Source organism: Rousettus aegyptiacus, unplaced genomic scaffold (assembly GCF_014176215.1).
Source record: "Rousettus aegyptiacus isolate mRouAeg1 unplaced genomic scaffold, mRouAeg1.p scaffold_m13_p_5, whole genome shotgun sequence".
Classification (NCBI taxonomy): Eukaryota; Metazoa; Chordata; class Mammalia; order Chiroptera; family Pteropodidae; genus Rousettus; species Rousettus aegyptiacus.
The window spans coordinates 12,647,913-12,662,711 of NW_023416308.1; the positions used below are offsets into that span (position 1 = coordinate 12,647,913).

General features: G+C 56.7%; 2 protein-coding genes across 10 annotated transcripts; one reads left to right on the forward strand and one right to left on the reverse strand.

Moving 5' to 3' along the window:
- Positions 1-1,297: 1,297 nt before the first annotated feature.
- On the forward strand, positions 1,298-4,791 carry SLC7A4 (solute carrier family 7 member 4). Of its 4 annotated transcripts, none has more exons than XM_016120145.2 (4): positions 1,298-1,354; positions 1,898-2,922; positions 3,370-4,001; positions 4,272-4,791. In XM_016120145.2, exons 2-4 carry the CDS (start codon positions 1,941-1,943, stop codon positions 4,761-4,763), a joined length of 2,106 nt encoding a protein of 701 aa, XP_015975631.2. In that variant the 5' UTR covers positions 1,298-1,354; positions 1,898-1,940; the 3' UTR covers positions 4,764-4,791. The 4 variants fall into 4 exon arrangements, with proteins under 4 accessions (XP_015975631.2, XP_015975632.2, XP_036076307.1 ...); XM_016120146.2 differs by having other exon boundaries at positions 1,313-1,354; positions 1,901-2,922; XM_016120147.2 differs by lacking the exon at positions 1,298-1,354 and having other exon boundaries at positions 1,365-2,922; positions 4,272-4,380; positions 4,481-4,769.
- Positions 4,792-4,979: 188 nt separating this feature from the next.
- On the reverse strand, positions 4,980-14,720 carry P2RX6 (purinergic receptor P2X 6). 6 transcript variants are annotated; one of them, XM_016120154.2, is made up of 12 exons: positions 13,942-14,717; positions 13,031-13,181; positions 11,667-11,738; positions 9,651-9,726; positions 9,419-9,512; positions 9,259-9,339; positions 9,033-9,174; positions 8,834-8,943; positions 7,390-7,483; positions 7,237-7,302; positions 6,991-7,068; positions 4,980-6,904 (listed from the first exon to the last, which is right to left on the reverse strand). In XM_016120154.2, exons 1-12 carry the CDS (start codon positions 14,028-14,030, stop codon positions 6,794-6,796), a joined length of 1,164 nt encoding a protein of 387 aa, XP_015975640.1. In that variant the 5' UTR covers positions 14,031-14,717; the 3' UTR covers positions 4,980-6,793. The 6 variants fall into 6 exon arrangements, with proteins under 6 accessions (XP_015975640.1, XP_015975639.1, XP_015975637.1 ...); XM_016120153.2 differs by having other exon boundaries at positions 13,864-14,717; XM_016120151.2 differs by having other exon boundaries at positions 7,202-7,302; positions 13,864-14,717.
- Between the last annotated feature and the right edge of the window lie 79 nt (positions 14,721-14,799).

A 14,799-nucleotide genomic window follows, 5' to 3' on the forward strand; every position in this document is an offset into this window, starting at 1 on the left:
AAGTGGGATTTTATCTGAGAAGTTCCTTAAGACAACATCAGGCAAATGTCAGAAGGGATAAAGGGGGCTGGCCAACGCAGAGTGTTCCAAGTGGCACCATCTTGTCTGGGAGTCCACCATCTTATCATATTATCACCAGCTCATTGAGCCAGACAGGCTGCAGGTGCTCCTAAAATTCCACAAACTGCATATAAACCTGAAAACATGTATAAAGTTCTGGGGGAAGAAGGTATCTGTTTTGGTTTTGCTTTGCTTGGATGGATTGTCATCATTTTTCTGTGAGCAAGTTAACGCCTTGTCACATCAACTTTTTCACTTTCAAAGAAGTGGGAAGAGCAGAAAGACAAAGACTCCTCAGCCCCAGGAATAAATAAGTTTGAAGGGAGGTTGTGGTGGCCACGGGATGGGACACAGGGACTGCCCATGGTGTGGGGACTGGCATGGAGTAAATGCTCAAGACATGGTACTTCTCACTGATTTTCCATGAGTAGGAAGCTACCGTTGGGATTCCCCAGGGTCCTCCAGGCCTGACAGGTACTCCTAGACTAGGAAGGGCTGCCATTGGCATTTGAGGGGCTGTAGGGGTCTCCCGAGCTGGAAGGCAATAGGTCGTCCCTGGGAGCCTGCTTGCCTCCTTTCGGGATGTTATCTACAGCTGCAAGCTTAAAACAGCCAGCATGAATTCTGTCAAACACTGAACATGAGTTCACAGAACACTCCCAAAAGCCACACACTTCCTTGCCACTCTCATTGTAATAGAGAGCTCAGGGATTGCCCAGGATCGCTCTGCCAGGCCATACCCTCACCTTACCAGAAGCTGCATAATGCCAGCATCCCCCATACCCCATTGTGAAATGAAGGGGACTAGATGGCATCTGGCCATTTAGTGCTATATACGTTACATAGAGTGGAATATATGTGTTGGGGTGAGGGATCGAGGAGGGTGCCTGCGGCAGTGGCAAGTGAGTGGGCTCCAGAACTCTCCAAACCTGGACCTTAACCTCACCTGCCTCCCACATTAAGTGACCAGGATTGGTTACTTACCTGGTGGTTTAGACTTCCTCATCTGTGAACAGTGCACAGTGATAGGACTTTCCTAGATCCGGCGAGCTCTGGTCTTTATCTTATTAGTTATAAACACAGTGAGCTTTCTGGGTGCACGCGTGACAGAGAGGTGGGGCCCAGTGTGGATTTGGCGCCGGGGGGGGGGGCGGGCCTTGAGCGAGGAAGGCACTGGCGCGCGAGGGGCGGGCGCAGCACGCAGAGCGCGGAGGAGCGGCGACGGCAGGTGGGTGGCAAGGAGTCTTGCGGAGACAGGCTCAGGCTCGAGAAAAGAGAAAAGGCAGAGGCTCAGGTACCTGGGGACCGAGGCGCGCGGAAGGCTCTGGCGGGCAGAGTGTCTGGGCGTGGGCTCTTGGCTCCCCAGCCGGGTGGGGCGGAGAAGGGAGGGATGACCGCCTCTGTCTGAGGCCAGGTGGCCGCCTGGGCTCTACCCAGGGCTGGCAGAGCCGCTCCTGTTCCGGGTCCTGGAACAGCCTGGCCCAGCTCCCAGGAAGCGTCTGTTTCCATCTTGCTCTGGGATCGCAGACTACGTAGTGATTCCAGCCTGCTCCCAGGGGCTGCATCTTCCTCATGCTCAGCGCCATCCCCAAACAGGACCAGGGGAGGGAGCCAGGTCCAGCTCCACCAGGCTCCCTCCTCTGCCCTGGAGACAGCCTAGGTCTCCATGCTTCCCTGTGACCTCTCCACGCTGCTGGCAGGCCCTGACCCCTGTCTCATCCCAGCCCTCCAGCAGGCCAGTGGTGCATCTACCGGAGCCCCCAGGATGGGGACAGAGGGAGGAGTGAAGGCTGGTCAAGACCCAGCTGGGCAAATTGTCATTCTCCTCTGCCACAAGCAGGTCCTAGCAGCTGGCTTGGTGCTCCTTTCAGCTGCCCGCCATGGCCCCAGGGCTGCCCAGCACCACCAGCCTAGCTTGCTTCTGCCAGAAGCTGAACCGGCTGAAGCCACTGGAGGGGTCCTTCATGGAGACATCGCTGCAGCGTTGCTTGTCCACACTGGACCTGACCCTGCTGGGCGTGGGTGGCATGGTGGGCTCGGGCCTATATGTGCTTACAGGCACCGTGGCCAAGCAGATGGCCGGCCCGGCAGTGCTGGTGTCCTTCGGTGTGGCTGCTGTGGCCTCCCTCCTGGCTGCCCTATGCTATGCAGAGTTCGGGGCACGTGTGCCGCGTACGGGCTCTGCCTACTTGTTCACCTACGTGTCCATGGGCGAGCTGTGGGCCTTCCTCATAGGCTGGAATGTGATCCTTGAGTACCTCATTGGTGGCGCCGCTGTGGCCCGTGCTTGGAGCGGCTACCTGGACTCCATGTTCAGCCATCGCATCCACAACTTTACCGAGGCCCATGTGGGCGTCTGGCACATCCCCTTCCTGGCCCACAACCCAGACTTCCTGGCTGCTGGCATCATCCTTTTGGCCTCTGCCTTGGTCTCCTGTGGAGCTCGCATCTCCTCCTGGCTCAACCATGCCTTCTCTGCCATCAACCTGGTCATCATCCTCTTCATCATCATCATGGGGTTCATCCTGGCCCACCCACACAACTGGAGCCCTGAAGAGGGTGGCTTTGCACCTTTTGGCTTCTCTGGCATCTTGGCCGGCACTGCCACCTGTTTTTTTGCCTTTGTGGGCTTTGATGTCATTGCCGCCTCCAGCGAGGAGGCCCGGAACCCAAAGCGAGCCGTGCCTATAGCCATTGCCATGTCGCTTGGCCTTGTGGCTAGCGCCTACATTCTCGTCTCCACCGTGCTCACCCTCATGGTGCCCTGGCACAGCCTGAATCCTAACTCAGCCCTTGCTGATGCCTTCTACCAGCGGGGCTACAGCTGGGCTGGCTACATTGTGGCAGCTGGTTCTATTTGCGGTAAGGGGCCCTTCTGGATAAGGTGGGAGGGAACCGGGCAGTGAGGCCCTGCCCTGAGCCTCCCGAAGAACACATCTCCATCTGGGCCTCAGTGTTCCAAGTTGCTTAATGGGCCTGGAAAGGTTCTAATTTTTAGACTCTCCACCCGGGCTTGTTGGGAGGGACCTATTCATCACCCCTTCCCAGTTGTACTTCAGTTCTGGGCATGTACTTCCAGGTCCTTTCCTGGAAACCCTCTTCATATTCTCCATTACCTAAACTGGGGCATCCCATTCCTGGGTGGTGGTAGGGCGATAATTTAACACCCCACGTACACTCAGGCTCACTCTGAAAATTCAGACAAACTCATGCCCATGCTCCCAAGGGACTACCTGAAGTCTGGCTCCCAGCAGAGGCCCTTGGGGGGCCTGTCTACCATGCTAACCAATCCCCCATCCTCTGCCACAGCCATGAACACTGTTCTGCTCCTCAACATCTTCTCCGGGCCACGAATCCTCTATGCCATGGCCAACGATGGGCTCTTCTTTCAAGTGTTTGCCCACGTGCACCCCCGGACACAGGTGCCCATGGTGGGCATCCTGGTGTTTGGGGTCCTCATGGCTTTTATGGCACTGCTGCTGGACCTCGAGGCACTGGTCCAGTTCCTGTCCATTGGCACACTGCTGGCCTACACCTTTGTGGCCACCAGCATAATTGTGCTACGTTTCCAGAAGTCTCCTTCCCCAGGCCTGGCCAGCCCTGGCCCTGTGGCCAAAGAGTACAACTCCTTCCAAGACCACACCCAGCTGGTGGGCACTGAGCAGGCCTCGGCTCCCGAGCCCGGGCAGCTGCGGCCAGCCCTGAGGCCCTACTTGGGCTTCCTGGGTAGGTGCAGCTCTGGATCCACTGTGGCTTGGGCACTTGGTGTCATGGTGGCCTCAGCCATCACCCTGGGGTGTGTGCTGGTCTTTGGGGTCTTGGCTCTGCACCTCCCGAACTGGGGCTACATCCTGCTGCTTCTGTTCAGCACTATTGTGTTTGTGCTCAGTCTCCTTGTCCTGGGAGCCCACCAGCAACAGCGCCAGCAGGACACCTTCCAGGTACATCCCCCACCCAACACCCACTTAATATCAGCCCAGCCAACTCCCTTCACCTTTGCCCTCTTCTATGATGGCAGGATGAACCAGGGCTCACACAGTTGGGGAGGCCAGCATGCCCATCCCCCTCTGTCTGCATGGGGAGTGGATACTTGTCTCCAGAATCTAAAGAGATAGAAAAGGGTTCTGTGGACTCCTGAGAAATCAGACCTGGGGCCTGCAGATCCTCTTGCAGCCCAGCCCAGCCCAGCCCAGCTCTGCCCTTGCCCTCAGATCCCCTTGGTGCCCCTGACTCCAGCACTGAGCATCCTTCTCAACATCTGCCTCATGCTGAAGCTGAACTACCTGACCTGGCTGCGCTTCTTCATCTGGCTGCTGATCGGTAAGTGTGGGCCACACTGGGGGCCCAGGTGGGCTGTAGGAAGAGGGCAAGGAGGGCAAAGGGCTGAGACCTGCCCCTCAGGCTTGTGCAACCCCTGCAGGACTCATGGTGTATTTCGGCTATGGCATCTGGCACAGCAAGGAGAACCATCAGGAGCTGCAGCAGTCAGCTACTGCACGCTATGTGGTGTTCCCCAACGGCAGCCTGGAGGAGAGGGTGCAGGCTGTACAGCCCCCCAGCCAGGCACTGGTCCAGAAGCCCAGCCAGGAGGAGCAGGTCACCAGTCCATGAGGACAGCTAGGGGCCTGCCCATCTTCCCCCACCTACTCGGGAGGTCGGAGGGCCTGGGAGCCCCATCTGTCTGGTGCAGCTCACATCTGTAGGCCTGCCTATGCTGGGGGTTCCTCAGGACCTTAGAGCTTAGTCTGGGTTCTGAGCTTTGGGTCTTTGAGAGTGGGCCATGGCCAGAGCTGGTGCGGTAGACTCTGTTCAGAGCCTTTTAGTTTATGACTAACTCCAGCTACCTGGTGAGGTGGGGTGGGGCGGGGCGAGCAGAGAAGAGGCCCACGGCCCCAAAGATCTACAATAATAACAGTTCAGCCAGCCATGTAGCCTGTCATCGTGTCCACTGTGTCATTCTTTGTGGCACTGAATCTTTGCCTGCCCCCCAAAACCAGGTGATTGTCCTGAACCCCCAGCAAAGACACCCTGGTTCTGCAAGGGACAGGTGCTAGCCCTGTGACACCTCTGAGTCAGGGACACAGCCAGGCCTGGGTCCCAGGGGCCTGGATCCCAGGGCCCTGCTCCCAGTGGTGCCCTCTTCCCAGTACAGAGGAGCTACATACACCCCTAAAAGCACCAGGCAAGGAGAAGTCCATAACAGGGATGGGGTCAGGTGCCCTCCATGCTTCCCATATGTCCAATCAGGGGTCAACCCAGAGAGCAGAGGCAGGGCCCCAAAGAGGATGCCTAGAAAGGGCATCAGAGTTCCAGGGTCACCTTGGATTCCCAGGGGTCCCAAAGAGCATGGCATATGCCCATGGCTGCCCAGGGAATACAGAGGCACACGTACCTCTTGGGCATGTGCCCACATGGACCACACGGCTGCCCTGGGTGAGCACACCTGAGTGCAGACTGATGCAACAGCTCTTTCTAAGCTCAGATTCACCTGTCAGACCTGGCACTCATTTTCTCTCTCTCTGTGCTCACCCCCTCAAGGGCTTCGTGGTAAAGTCTCAGATGGTACACCTGTGGTACACACACGTGTGTACAGGCGCACAAGTGCCTGCTCTAAATGCCTTCCAGCCCACCTTGTGGCTGTGAGGCTCCAGTCCTTGTTGGAGTCCACAGGCCCACACTGTTCCTCCCTCATTGGTGTCCCCAAGACTGTGTTATACCCACTATAGATGTCTCCAATGACTCATTCCTTCCTGTAAGGACCACACAAGAGGCTGCTGGCTTTGGCAGGCTTTACTCCTCAACTTCCTGAAGCTGTGTCATCAGCTTTCTCTGGGCCCCAAGGACAATCAAATACATGTGACCCCGCTCCAATAACCAGGCCTCAGGGCCACGTTCCCTCACCCCGACCCTTCTGAGCTCTCTTCCCCATACACACTGCTCTGGGGATTGAGAGGTGGCAGGGACCCAAGACCCTACCCTGCTGAGGCTCCAGGTGCCAGATAATTCCAGATGCTAGCACAGCCTGAGCCCCATCCCATCCCACCCAAACTGGCCCAAGACACTCCATTAGCAAGCTGGCAGCATGCCCCAGTCACCAGGGACCCATGAGGAAGCTGTCCCTCGCCTCCCTGGAATGAGCACTCCTAAAGGCCTGGCCCTGCCCTGGGACCAAGAGAGGGTTTGGCTCCTGCAGCTCCTGTCCCTCTCTCTGCCTTGACCATGGATCTCCTGTGCCTGGGAAAATTCTCCAGCAAGCAGGAGTCAGCCACAGCCAGTGGGCGGTCAGTACTGACAGCGGGCCACTGCTGGGAGCACTGGACACAGAACCTGGGAGAGAGTTCTCCAGACACAGACACAGCAGGAGTTCCACTGGACTGGTCCCCTGCTACGTGGTGCCCAGGGCTCTCCTCTTGTCTGTGGCTTCTGTTACATTGCAGATGTCCATACAAAATTGGCTCGTGTCACTCCCCAGGCAGCGCCCTGCCACGGCCAGAGTCAGGGGAAGAACAGTCCGGCTGGGAGTTGAGGGTAGAATTCTTCCTTGACCCCCACCATGATTCTGTTGGGGCATCATCCATGAGATCTCCAGGGCAGGGCCCCCACCTTTCCCAGCCCCAAGCCCCGCAGCCAGCATGAAATGATTACAGGTCTCAAGAATGAGCAGGTGCGTGGAGGATAGAGCCTGGGCAGGGCCACGCTGGCATTGGTGTCTGGTTGCCAGTAGCAGCAGTGGCTATGGAGGCAGGTGTTGGGCCTCCTCTAAGGCACCCGGGTAGCCAGGTGGCAGGGGCATGGAGGCTGGCTCTGTCTGCTCAGGTTTAGCGGGCACCTTTGGGGCCTTTGCCTGCAGATGAAGACAGCAGGTCAGGGCTCTGGCCAACATCCTCCGAGTGTAGCAGCACCCAGTGGTGGGTCAGGCCCACAGCTCACCTCCTCATACTTGGTTTTCCAGTAGAAATGGGCTTCTCCGTCCACGTACAATAGCAGCAGGTCACAGAAGAAGGTGATCTGGGAGAGGCAGGGCAGACCCATGTCCTGGCCCCAGCCTGCCTTCCCACCACCTCCCCAGCCCTTACCCTGAGACTCAAGAGCAGGCAAAGGGGCCTCAGTATGCATTCGGGCAGGACTGGCATGCACTCACCGAAGCCAGAGGGAGCCCACGTTGGTCAGACTCACCATGCCCAGCCAAGCAGCTCCAGTGCCCAGCGTGATGGTCGTGGGGATGAGCCCAAACTTCCCTGCCTGAGAGACACCTGGGCTGAGCTTCTCAGGCCATGGTGGTCGTCTGCTCCCACCCCTGCCTTGCCCATCACACCTAGCCCCTCCTACCTGCCCAGTGACAAGGATGTCGAAGCGGATCCCGTAGAGCTTGAACAGGCTTCGGGCCTCCACACCTGAGGTCTCCCACCAGTGAGTGGCTGTTCTGGGGGCAAGAGAGAGTCTGGTGGTCTGCCCTGCACACTCCCAGGTTGGGCTGGCCCTCCCAAGCCTCCATCTTGCTCATCCATCAACCCCCAGCCCAAGTCCTGTGTCTCAGTTCTGTATCGCTGCTGAGGACACCAGGGAAAAGCAAATTGAGATCTGCCTTTTAGAAGCTCCCTGCCTGCTGAGGGGACAGGGACAGAAGGATCCCTTAATAGACAGAGGCAGTAGGGAATAGAAGGGATGGAGGCAGGCCCAGGGTTGTGAGGGTCCAGAGGTGAGAACTCAGGAAACGGGGAAGGCTTCCTGCAGGGGAGACTTTCAGGCTGGTTTCTAGGGGTCAGGAAGGAGTTCCAGGCAGAGAAAGTAGGACCAATGAGAGTACAGAGGGGAGGGGAGAGGGGCGTGGGCAGGGAGCTAGCCCCATGTAGTTGCAAAGGGCTGAGGAGGTTAGCAAAGCCAGGCCAGGCAGCATTGTTAGGGATGTCATCTCCAGGCCTGGAGGCTGTGCCTGCATATGCATGTGACAGGTGCAAAGGTAACCTGAGGTGGCGGAAGGATTCCAGGTGGGGAAGAGGGGCAGGTCTGCTTAGGAGACTCAAAGACATGACAATAAATGCCATGCAAGATCCTTGAGTGGATCCTGGATTGGAAAATAACAAGATTTATGATCAATAATGGCACAGTTGGGGAAATCTGAATACTAGATTTATTCTGCCGCTGTTAAATTTCTTGAATGTGACAGTAGGAAAGTGGTCCCATGGGGGAAGGTCCTTATTCATGGGACAGTGTTGAGAGGGGTAAGTGTCTGGATGTCTGCTACTTACTTTCAAAAGGTTGCATTTGAAATCTATCTAAATATATCTGGCTCACTTTAGAGAGGGAGAGAGAAAGTAAATGTGACAAAATGGTAAAAACGAAAAACCTGGTGAATCCAGATGAAGAGTATTTAGGTGTTCGTGGTATTAATCTTTGAACTTTTCTATGGATTTAGAAAAAATCAAAACTTCAAGGGAAAAGTAAAAAAGAAAGCCCTCTGTGCTATGGAGGGAAGATACTAGAGGCAGGGTGGGGTGAAGACGGGGGTGAGGGGTCACAGCGATAATATTGGGAGTGGGGACAGATGGGGTGAAGAAGGATGGGCTCAGGGGGAGGCTGGACAGAGACTGTGCTGGGGGACCTGGAGCTGAGGACACTCCTTCATGCCCCTGGGACCCCCCCTCAAACACACAGTGGAGTATCCGGAGGGCTGGGCTGGGGTGGGGTCCGTCCTGGCCTCCACAGGAGAACAGGTAGAGGGGGACTTGGCTGAGGAGTGGCAGGTGGGCACTGGGGGCTATGGAAGTGGTACCTGAAGTTGTAGCTCCACTCCTGCAGCTGGAAGGAGTAGTGGGGCCGGCAGTCAGAGCTCCCAGCATCCAGGTTGCAATCCCAGAGGACACGGACGCCTACAGCACCGCCCTGCACACGGCATATCACTGCTCCACTGACACAATGGCTTAGGACCCTCTCCCTGATTCCTCCCAGAAACTTGACCCCCACAAACCCACCAGCAATGCCAGGTCCTCAAAGGCCCCTCCAGCAGCGGCCACAAGGTCCCCAATGCGGAATACTGGGCAGAAGGGACTGGAGAATGGATCATAGCGGCAGTGCTTGAAATAGGTGTTGTCCCAGGTCTCCAAGGCATTAGACCTGAGAGGGGCCAAGTGAGGGGGGCTGTCAGGCTAGGCAGGGAACAAGGAGGATCTGGTGCCTGCCACAACCCCCCATGCTTACTTGGAGAAGTTAAATTTGCTGAAGGTGACAGTGTTTTTGATGAAGAGTGTGAAGTTCTCAGCCTGGACCAGCAGAGGCTTCCTGTGGGCGGGGTGGGCAGGAGGTGAGGAGCAGGCTCTGCTGGTCTTGGGGCCCTGCCCTGGGGGTGGGAGAGACTTACACAGGTGCAGTGCTGCTCTCCACAGGGCACCAGCCCCAGATCTCACAGGTCCTGTGTGTCCCGTTGAACACCACGCACTGGCCTGTTTTTATGCCTTGAAAACATAAGACAAACTCTAGGCCTGGAGTCGGGGATGGGTGATCAGGGGCTATTGGCAGAAAGGAGACATGCAGAGACACCTTTGGACTGTGCTCAGGAGCCACCCAGGCTAGATGACAGGGCCCACTGTTACCATGGCTGTGTGTCCCCGTCTCCCCTTCAGGACAGTCCTCGTGGGCCCAGCAGTTAGCCAGCGGAATGGAGGGATGCTGAGGTAGGTGAGAGAGCAGAATTGTCAGGGGCCCAGGGGGTAACCCAGCCCTGCAGTCTACAGGGATATGCCCCTCCCTACCTTAACCTCCCAAGATTCTCTGAGTTTGGTAGCACGAGGAAAAGCTGAAGGGTGCAAATAAAAGGAGGTGGTCAGAGAAGGGAGGGTGGGCGGCGCCTGACCGGATAGGGTGCAAGTGCTATATTCTAAGACAAGGCAAGACTCCTTTCCTCCTGATAGTTCTGTCCCTAGTCGGGGCAGAAGTGATTCATCAGAGCCCAGCTTCTCTGGTCCCGATTCAGATCATACAACAGGGAAGGCAGAGGTGCCCTGGGAAAGGTAAGTCCATGGCAGGGTCAAGGTGCTGACCATGGCAGACAAAGGACAGGACCTTGGTCCAAGGGGCCTGGGTAGGTAAGTAGGACCCCACAGACTAGACCCTTTCCTGCCTATCCTTCAAACAGGGACATTAATGCATGCATATGGTCACGGAGTTCTGGTGATCAGCCAGGTAGTCAGCTTTCTTGGGGTCCCAGATGCCAGATAGAAAGGCACCCTTGAAGGTCAAGTGTTCACACAGACACAGTTATGCCTGCACAGAGGATGGACAGCACTATCCAGGGTGCCCAGCTCAGGGGTGCAGGAGAAACACAGTGCTGGGAAAAGCTGGGGGACTCTGAGAAGCCAAATGAGATGGCATAACTTTGTGGGGTGTGGGACGGTGATAAATGGGCAGAGGATAGTATGGGGCCTCCTGTCCTCTCTCCTCTCCACCCTGGCTGGGCCACCGTCTCCTCCAACTGGACCACATGGTGACCACCACAAGGTCATGCCTCTGCCCTGATCCGCCTCCACGCGGCAACCCAAGTGGTCCATCCTACGCACAGAAGAAGAGGTGCCCGTCCCCTGAGCCCATCAGAGGCCCCTGCTGCTCCTGTGATAGAATTCAGCTCCTTAGTGGGGTTCACAGGGACGCTGAGATCTCGTCACCGCCTTCACATCTCAATCCAAACCTAGGCTCCAGCCCCACTCGGCAGCAAGTGCCCCTGGAGGTGTTTCATCTCACACAGCTCAGGTCCTTCGCCCATACAGCCCCCTCGGCCTGGACATCCTTAAGATCCCACCTGAGCCTCCAGTCCTGCAGGAAACCCTTCCCGAGGCCCCAGGCTGATAGAAGTGCCTCCCTGGGTCTCCCATCTGTAGCCTCTGCCCCGATCGCAGGACCTGCAACCTTGGCTGGGCTGTCTGTGCAGGAGTTTCTTGAGGTATGGGGAACAGAGTTTTGCAAGGCCTGCACAGGGCTTGGCCCAGGGGTAGGCTTGGCAGGTGTTCGATGAAGGCTATGACATTACAAAGAACACAGCACATGTGTTGGGAGGGACTAGATAACCAGAACTCCTGAAAGTAGCTGGCAGGAACTCTGGCTAGTCTCATGAAACTGGATTTTCAGATCAGATGAATTACTTCCCAGGCCTGGCAGTTTCTGGGAAGGGCCAGAAGCCAGGACATGTCTAAAGAGGAATCACACAGATTTCAAAAAACACCGAGAACCATGGCCCCAGCAAAATTTCAGAATAGTCTACAAACCAAATATTAAATAGATCAGGGGTCTTCAATCCCTGGGCTGTGGACCAGTACCGGTCCATGGCCTGTTATGAACCAGGCTGCACAGCAGGAGGTGAGTGTCAGGTGAGCAAGTGAAGCTTCGTCTGTATTTTCAGTCACTCCCTTGTGCTAGCATCACTGCCTCAGCTCCACCTCAGATCATCAGACATTAGATTCTCATAGGAGCACCGGTCCCTGGTGCCAAAAGCTTTGGGGACCACTAGAGTAGCACATACTGAGCCCTTAGTTACCTGGGAAGGAGAAAGAGGACATGGCTGCTGACCCAGGGATAGAAAAGGAACTGGGGACCCATTGAAAGTGTGAGTAACCTACCTCTGGGCATCTGCCCTGAACTTGTTTTGGAGTCACATGGAAATTGGTCACCAAGAAGAACACATTCTCTCCCTAGAAGGCAAGTGTCAGAGTTGGTGCCCACATGGCTCCCTCAACGGGAGAGGCCAGAAACCAGCAGCTTGGTGTGTGAGGAAAAGGGTCCTGGCCCCATCGAGTCACCAACCCTGTGCCCCAGGAAAATGTCTCCAGTGAGGCAAGTCAAGGCAGAAATGGGAGGCTGGCTATTCTTGGCCATTTCTGAGCCCACATCTGCCTCTTTGAGACAAATTTATTTCTCACATTCATTCTCAGTCACTAAACCAAAATTCTCTAAGAACCTCTTGTTTCTAGATACTAAAGTTCAGAGCTGAGTTGGGCTGGGCACCCCGCTCCCCTGGATGGCGGGAAGGTGGACCTCTCATTGCACACGTGACACGTGGCCAAGGAGCAGGGGAGTAAGTGGTGAGCTCTGCCCAGGCAAAGGGTGGCCAAGGACAGAAAGGGTGGCTGGCACCTGTGTGCTGAATGTGAGAACGCTGCAAAGGGGATGTAAAATTTGGGCAGAGGGCAGAGGGGTGTGGCAGCGGTCACGGTCTGAAGAGACTAAGGGTAGAAAGCAAGGTTCTGTCACATGTCACATATGAAAGCTCAGCCCGGCCACTGCACAGGTACACCTGGGGACCCACTAGAACAGCAGTTTCAACTGGGTAAGGCGCAGGCAGCAGTTTAAACTGTTAGGTGATGGAAAGGACAGGAAGAAGGACAGGAAGGTGTCAAGCTGGGTCCGACTCTGGCACTGGTGGAATAAAAGAGGCCACACTGGGAGAGGGAGATGATTTCTCTGTGGATGTGGTGGGTATGCACCTTGGAGGCAGCTGTTGTCACCAGGGCTACAGTCTGAGTATCAGTAAGACAGAGGTGAAAACAGGCTGCGAACAATGTGGAAGAAGAAGGGGGCGGAGATGCAGTGTGGGAGGGGCAGAGGGGCAGTGTCTGACAGCAGCACCCCAGGTCAGGGAGGGGAGCATTCAGGAAGCTCCGGGCTCTGGCTCCTCAACACCCCTTCCAGCCCACCCTCAAGCTCAAGCCTTGAGTCCCCAGACAGCCCACTCTTTTCCAGATGTAGCCTTTGTAAATGTAATTCCCTTGGCCTGGCTTCCTGACCTGACCCCTCATGCACCTGTAAACCTCTTACACGTTCCCAACAACCCTGTCCAGGTGCCACTCCTCTGAAGGCCTTTCCTGAGCCTGGCCCTGTGACAGTGCCAGCACTCCCCTTTGGCCCTGCATGCCTCTCTCACACACATGCACTGCCAGGGTGGTATTGGAGGTGTCATTGCCTGGCAGCAGCACTAGGCACCCACCTGTGCTGGCTTCACGAAGTCAGCCACGTCCCACAGCCGATTCCCCAGCTCCTTGATCTGGGTCACAGAAACTCCTTTGAGTTTGGTGATAACGGAAATCTGGGGGTCCAGGTCCCGCTCCTGGTAGCCTTTCTTGGCAAGGAGGGCCCACCTGGGGAGGAGATAATGGGAAGTGTGGTGTGTCCTCAACACATGGTGGTCAGTGGCCGAGCTGGCCCCCCATCCAGCCTCTCTTCCTCATATCCTATAAGCTTTCACACTGGTCAGGCCCTCTCCACCCTCATTTCTCACCAGAAACACAGGTCATGCATTAGAGAGCCAGCGCCCTCATGGGAGTCTCCTACAGGCACCATGGAGTTGGAGGTGCCCACTACCACCTCCTTCACCAGTCAACATTCTCCCCCTCCCCTGGCTAGACCAAGTTTCCTCCTTAAAGATTCCCCCGACCCAGCTAGAACTGGTGGTCTCTATAGGGGGCCTTACTGCTCCAGCTCTCACAAACGTCAGGAATTACGTCCCACCCCACCCAGGGCCACGCTGGGCAGAGGTGGGGGCCATTCTGCTTAGTGCCTAGAGCCCAAATGGGCCTGGGGACAAGGCCCAGGAAAGAGGCAGGTGGGCACACAGGAGGACACGAGCACACAACTTGCTCTTGCACCCGCTGGTCCCTAGACAGACAGAGATCCTTCCTTCTGTCTATCCTCTACCCTGTCCCAACCTGCCCACCTCCACTGCCACCAGCCCAGCCCCTGAAGAGTCAAACTCTCAACGCTTATCACAGCAGGACTGGTCACAGTCCCTTCGGAAAGTGTGGCCGGGAGCTGTTCTCTTACCCTACCACGTAGACCATGACCCCGAGCTGCAACAGCCTCTGCAGAACGCCCACCCGCCAGTTCCTGGTCATCACATACTTCTCAGTTTTGTAATCCAGAAGCCCCCAGCCAGCCAAGGCCCCTGGGGGGCCCATGCTCCCAGTCCCTGATGGCTGCCGGGGGCACATGAATCAGCATAGCAGCTGCAGTCACAGCTGAGCAAGAGGTAAGGCAGGAACCCAAGTGGGGCCAGGCCAGCAGCTATTAAAGGGATAGGATCCACTCAGAGCAGGATCCAGCCTCCACCCGTCACCCCTGGACTCAGTCCCAACTCCCAGCTGCCCTGAGCCTCCCATCCTCTCCAGACTCCCTCTGTCAGACCCAGGTTGAGGAGCAACCCCCGTCCCCTGCCCTCTGGCCTCATTTCCTTGGTTGGTGAGGAAATGACAGGTGTTATAAGTACTTTGAGAGGATGGCATTGGGATAATAGGAGCTCAGAGGAAGAGCCAAGGAAAGCTTCAGGAAGATGTGACCTCTGAGCTTGACACTTCAAGATTCCGAAGTTCAACAAATTTAGGGAGGAACGTTCCCGGTGGGTGAAGTTGCATATGCGACTCTAGAGCACGGGAGAGAACTGGAACCCACAGAATGAGAGGGCGACTCTGGCTCCAGAGAGGAGAGTGACCAGGTTCTGCAAGGTCCCGGGTCCCCCTGTGTGATGCCCGCGCACAGCTGCTCCCACCCCCCGCCGCTCAAGCGCAGAGACGAAAGTGCGAGCTCTGGAATCAGGCCTGTTCCCCAGTCCTTGGGAAGGAGTGCGATGCTGGAATTGCATGGGACCGCAGGGAGAACGAGCGCCTTCAGAGCGTCCCGCGTTGCGCCTGGCCCCTGGGCCCCTGGCGCGCGCCGCGACTCTCCTGCCTAGGAGCAGACTCAAGGTCAGTGCAGCCCAGCGGC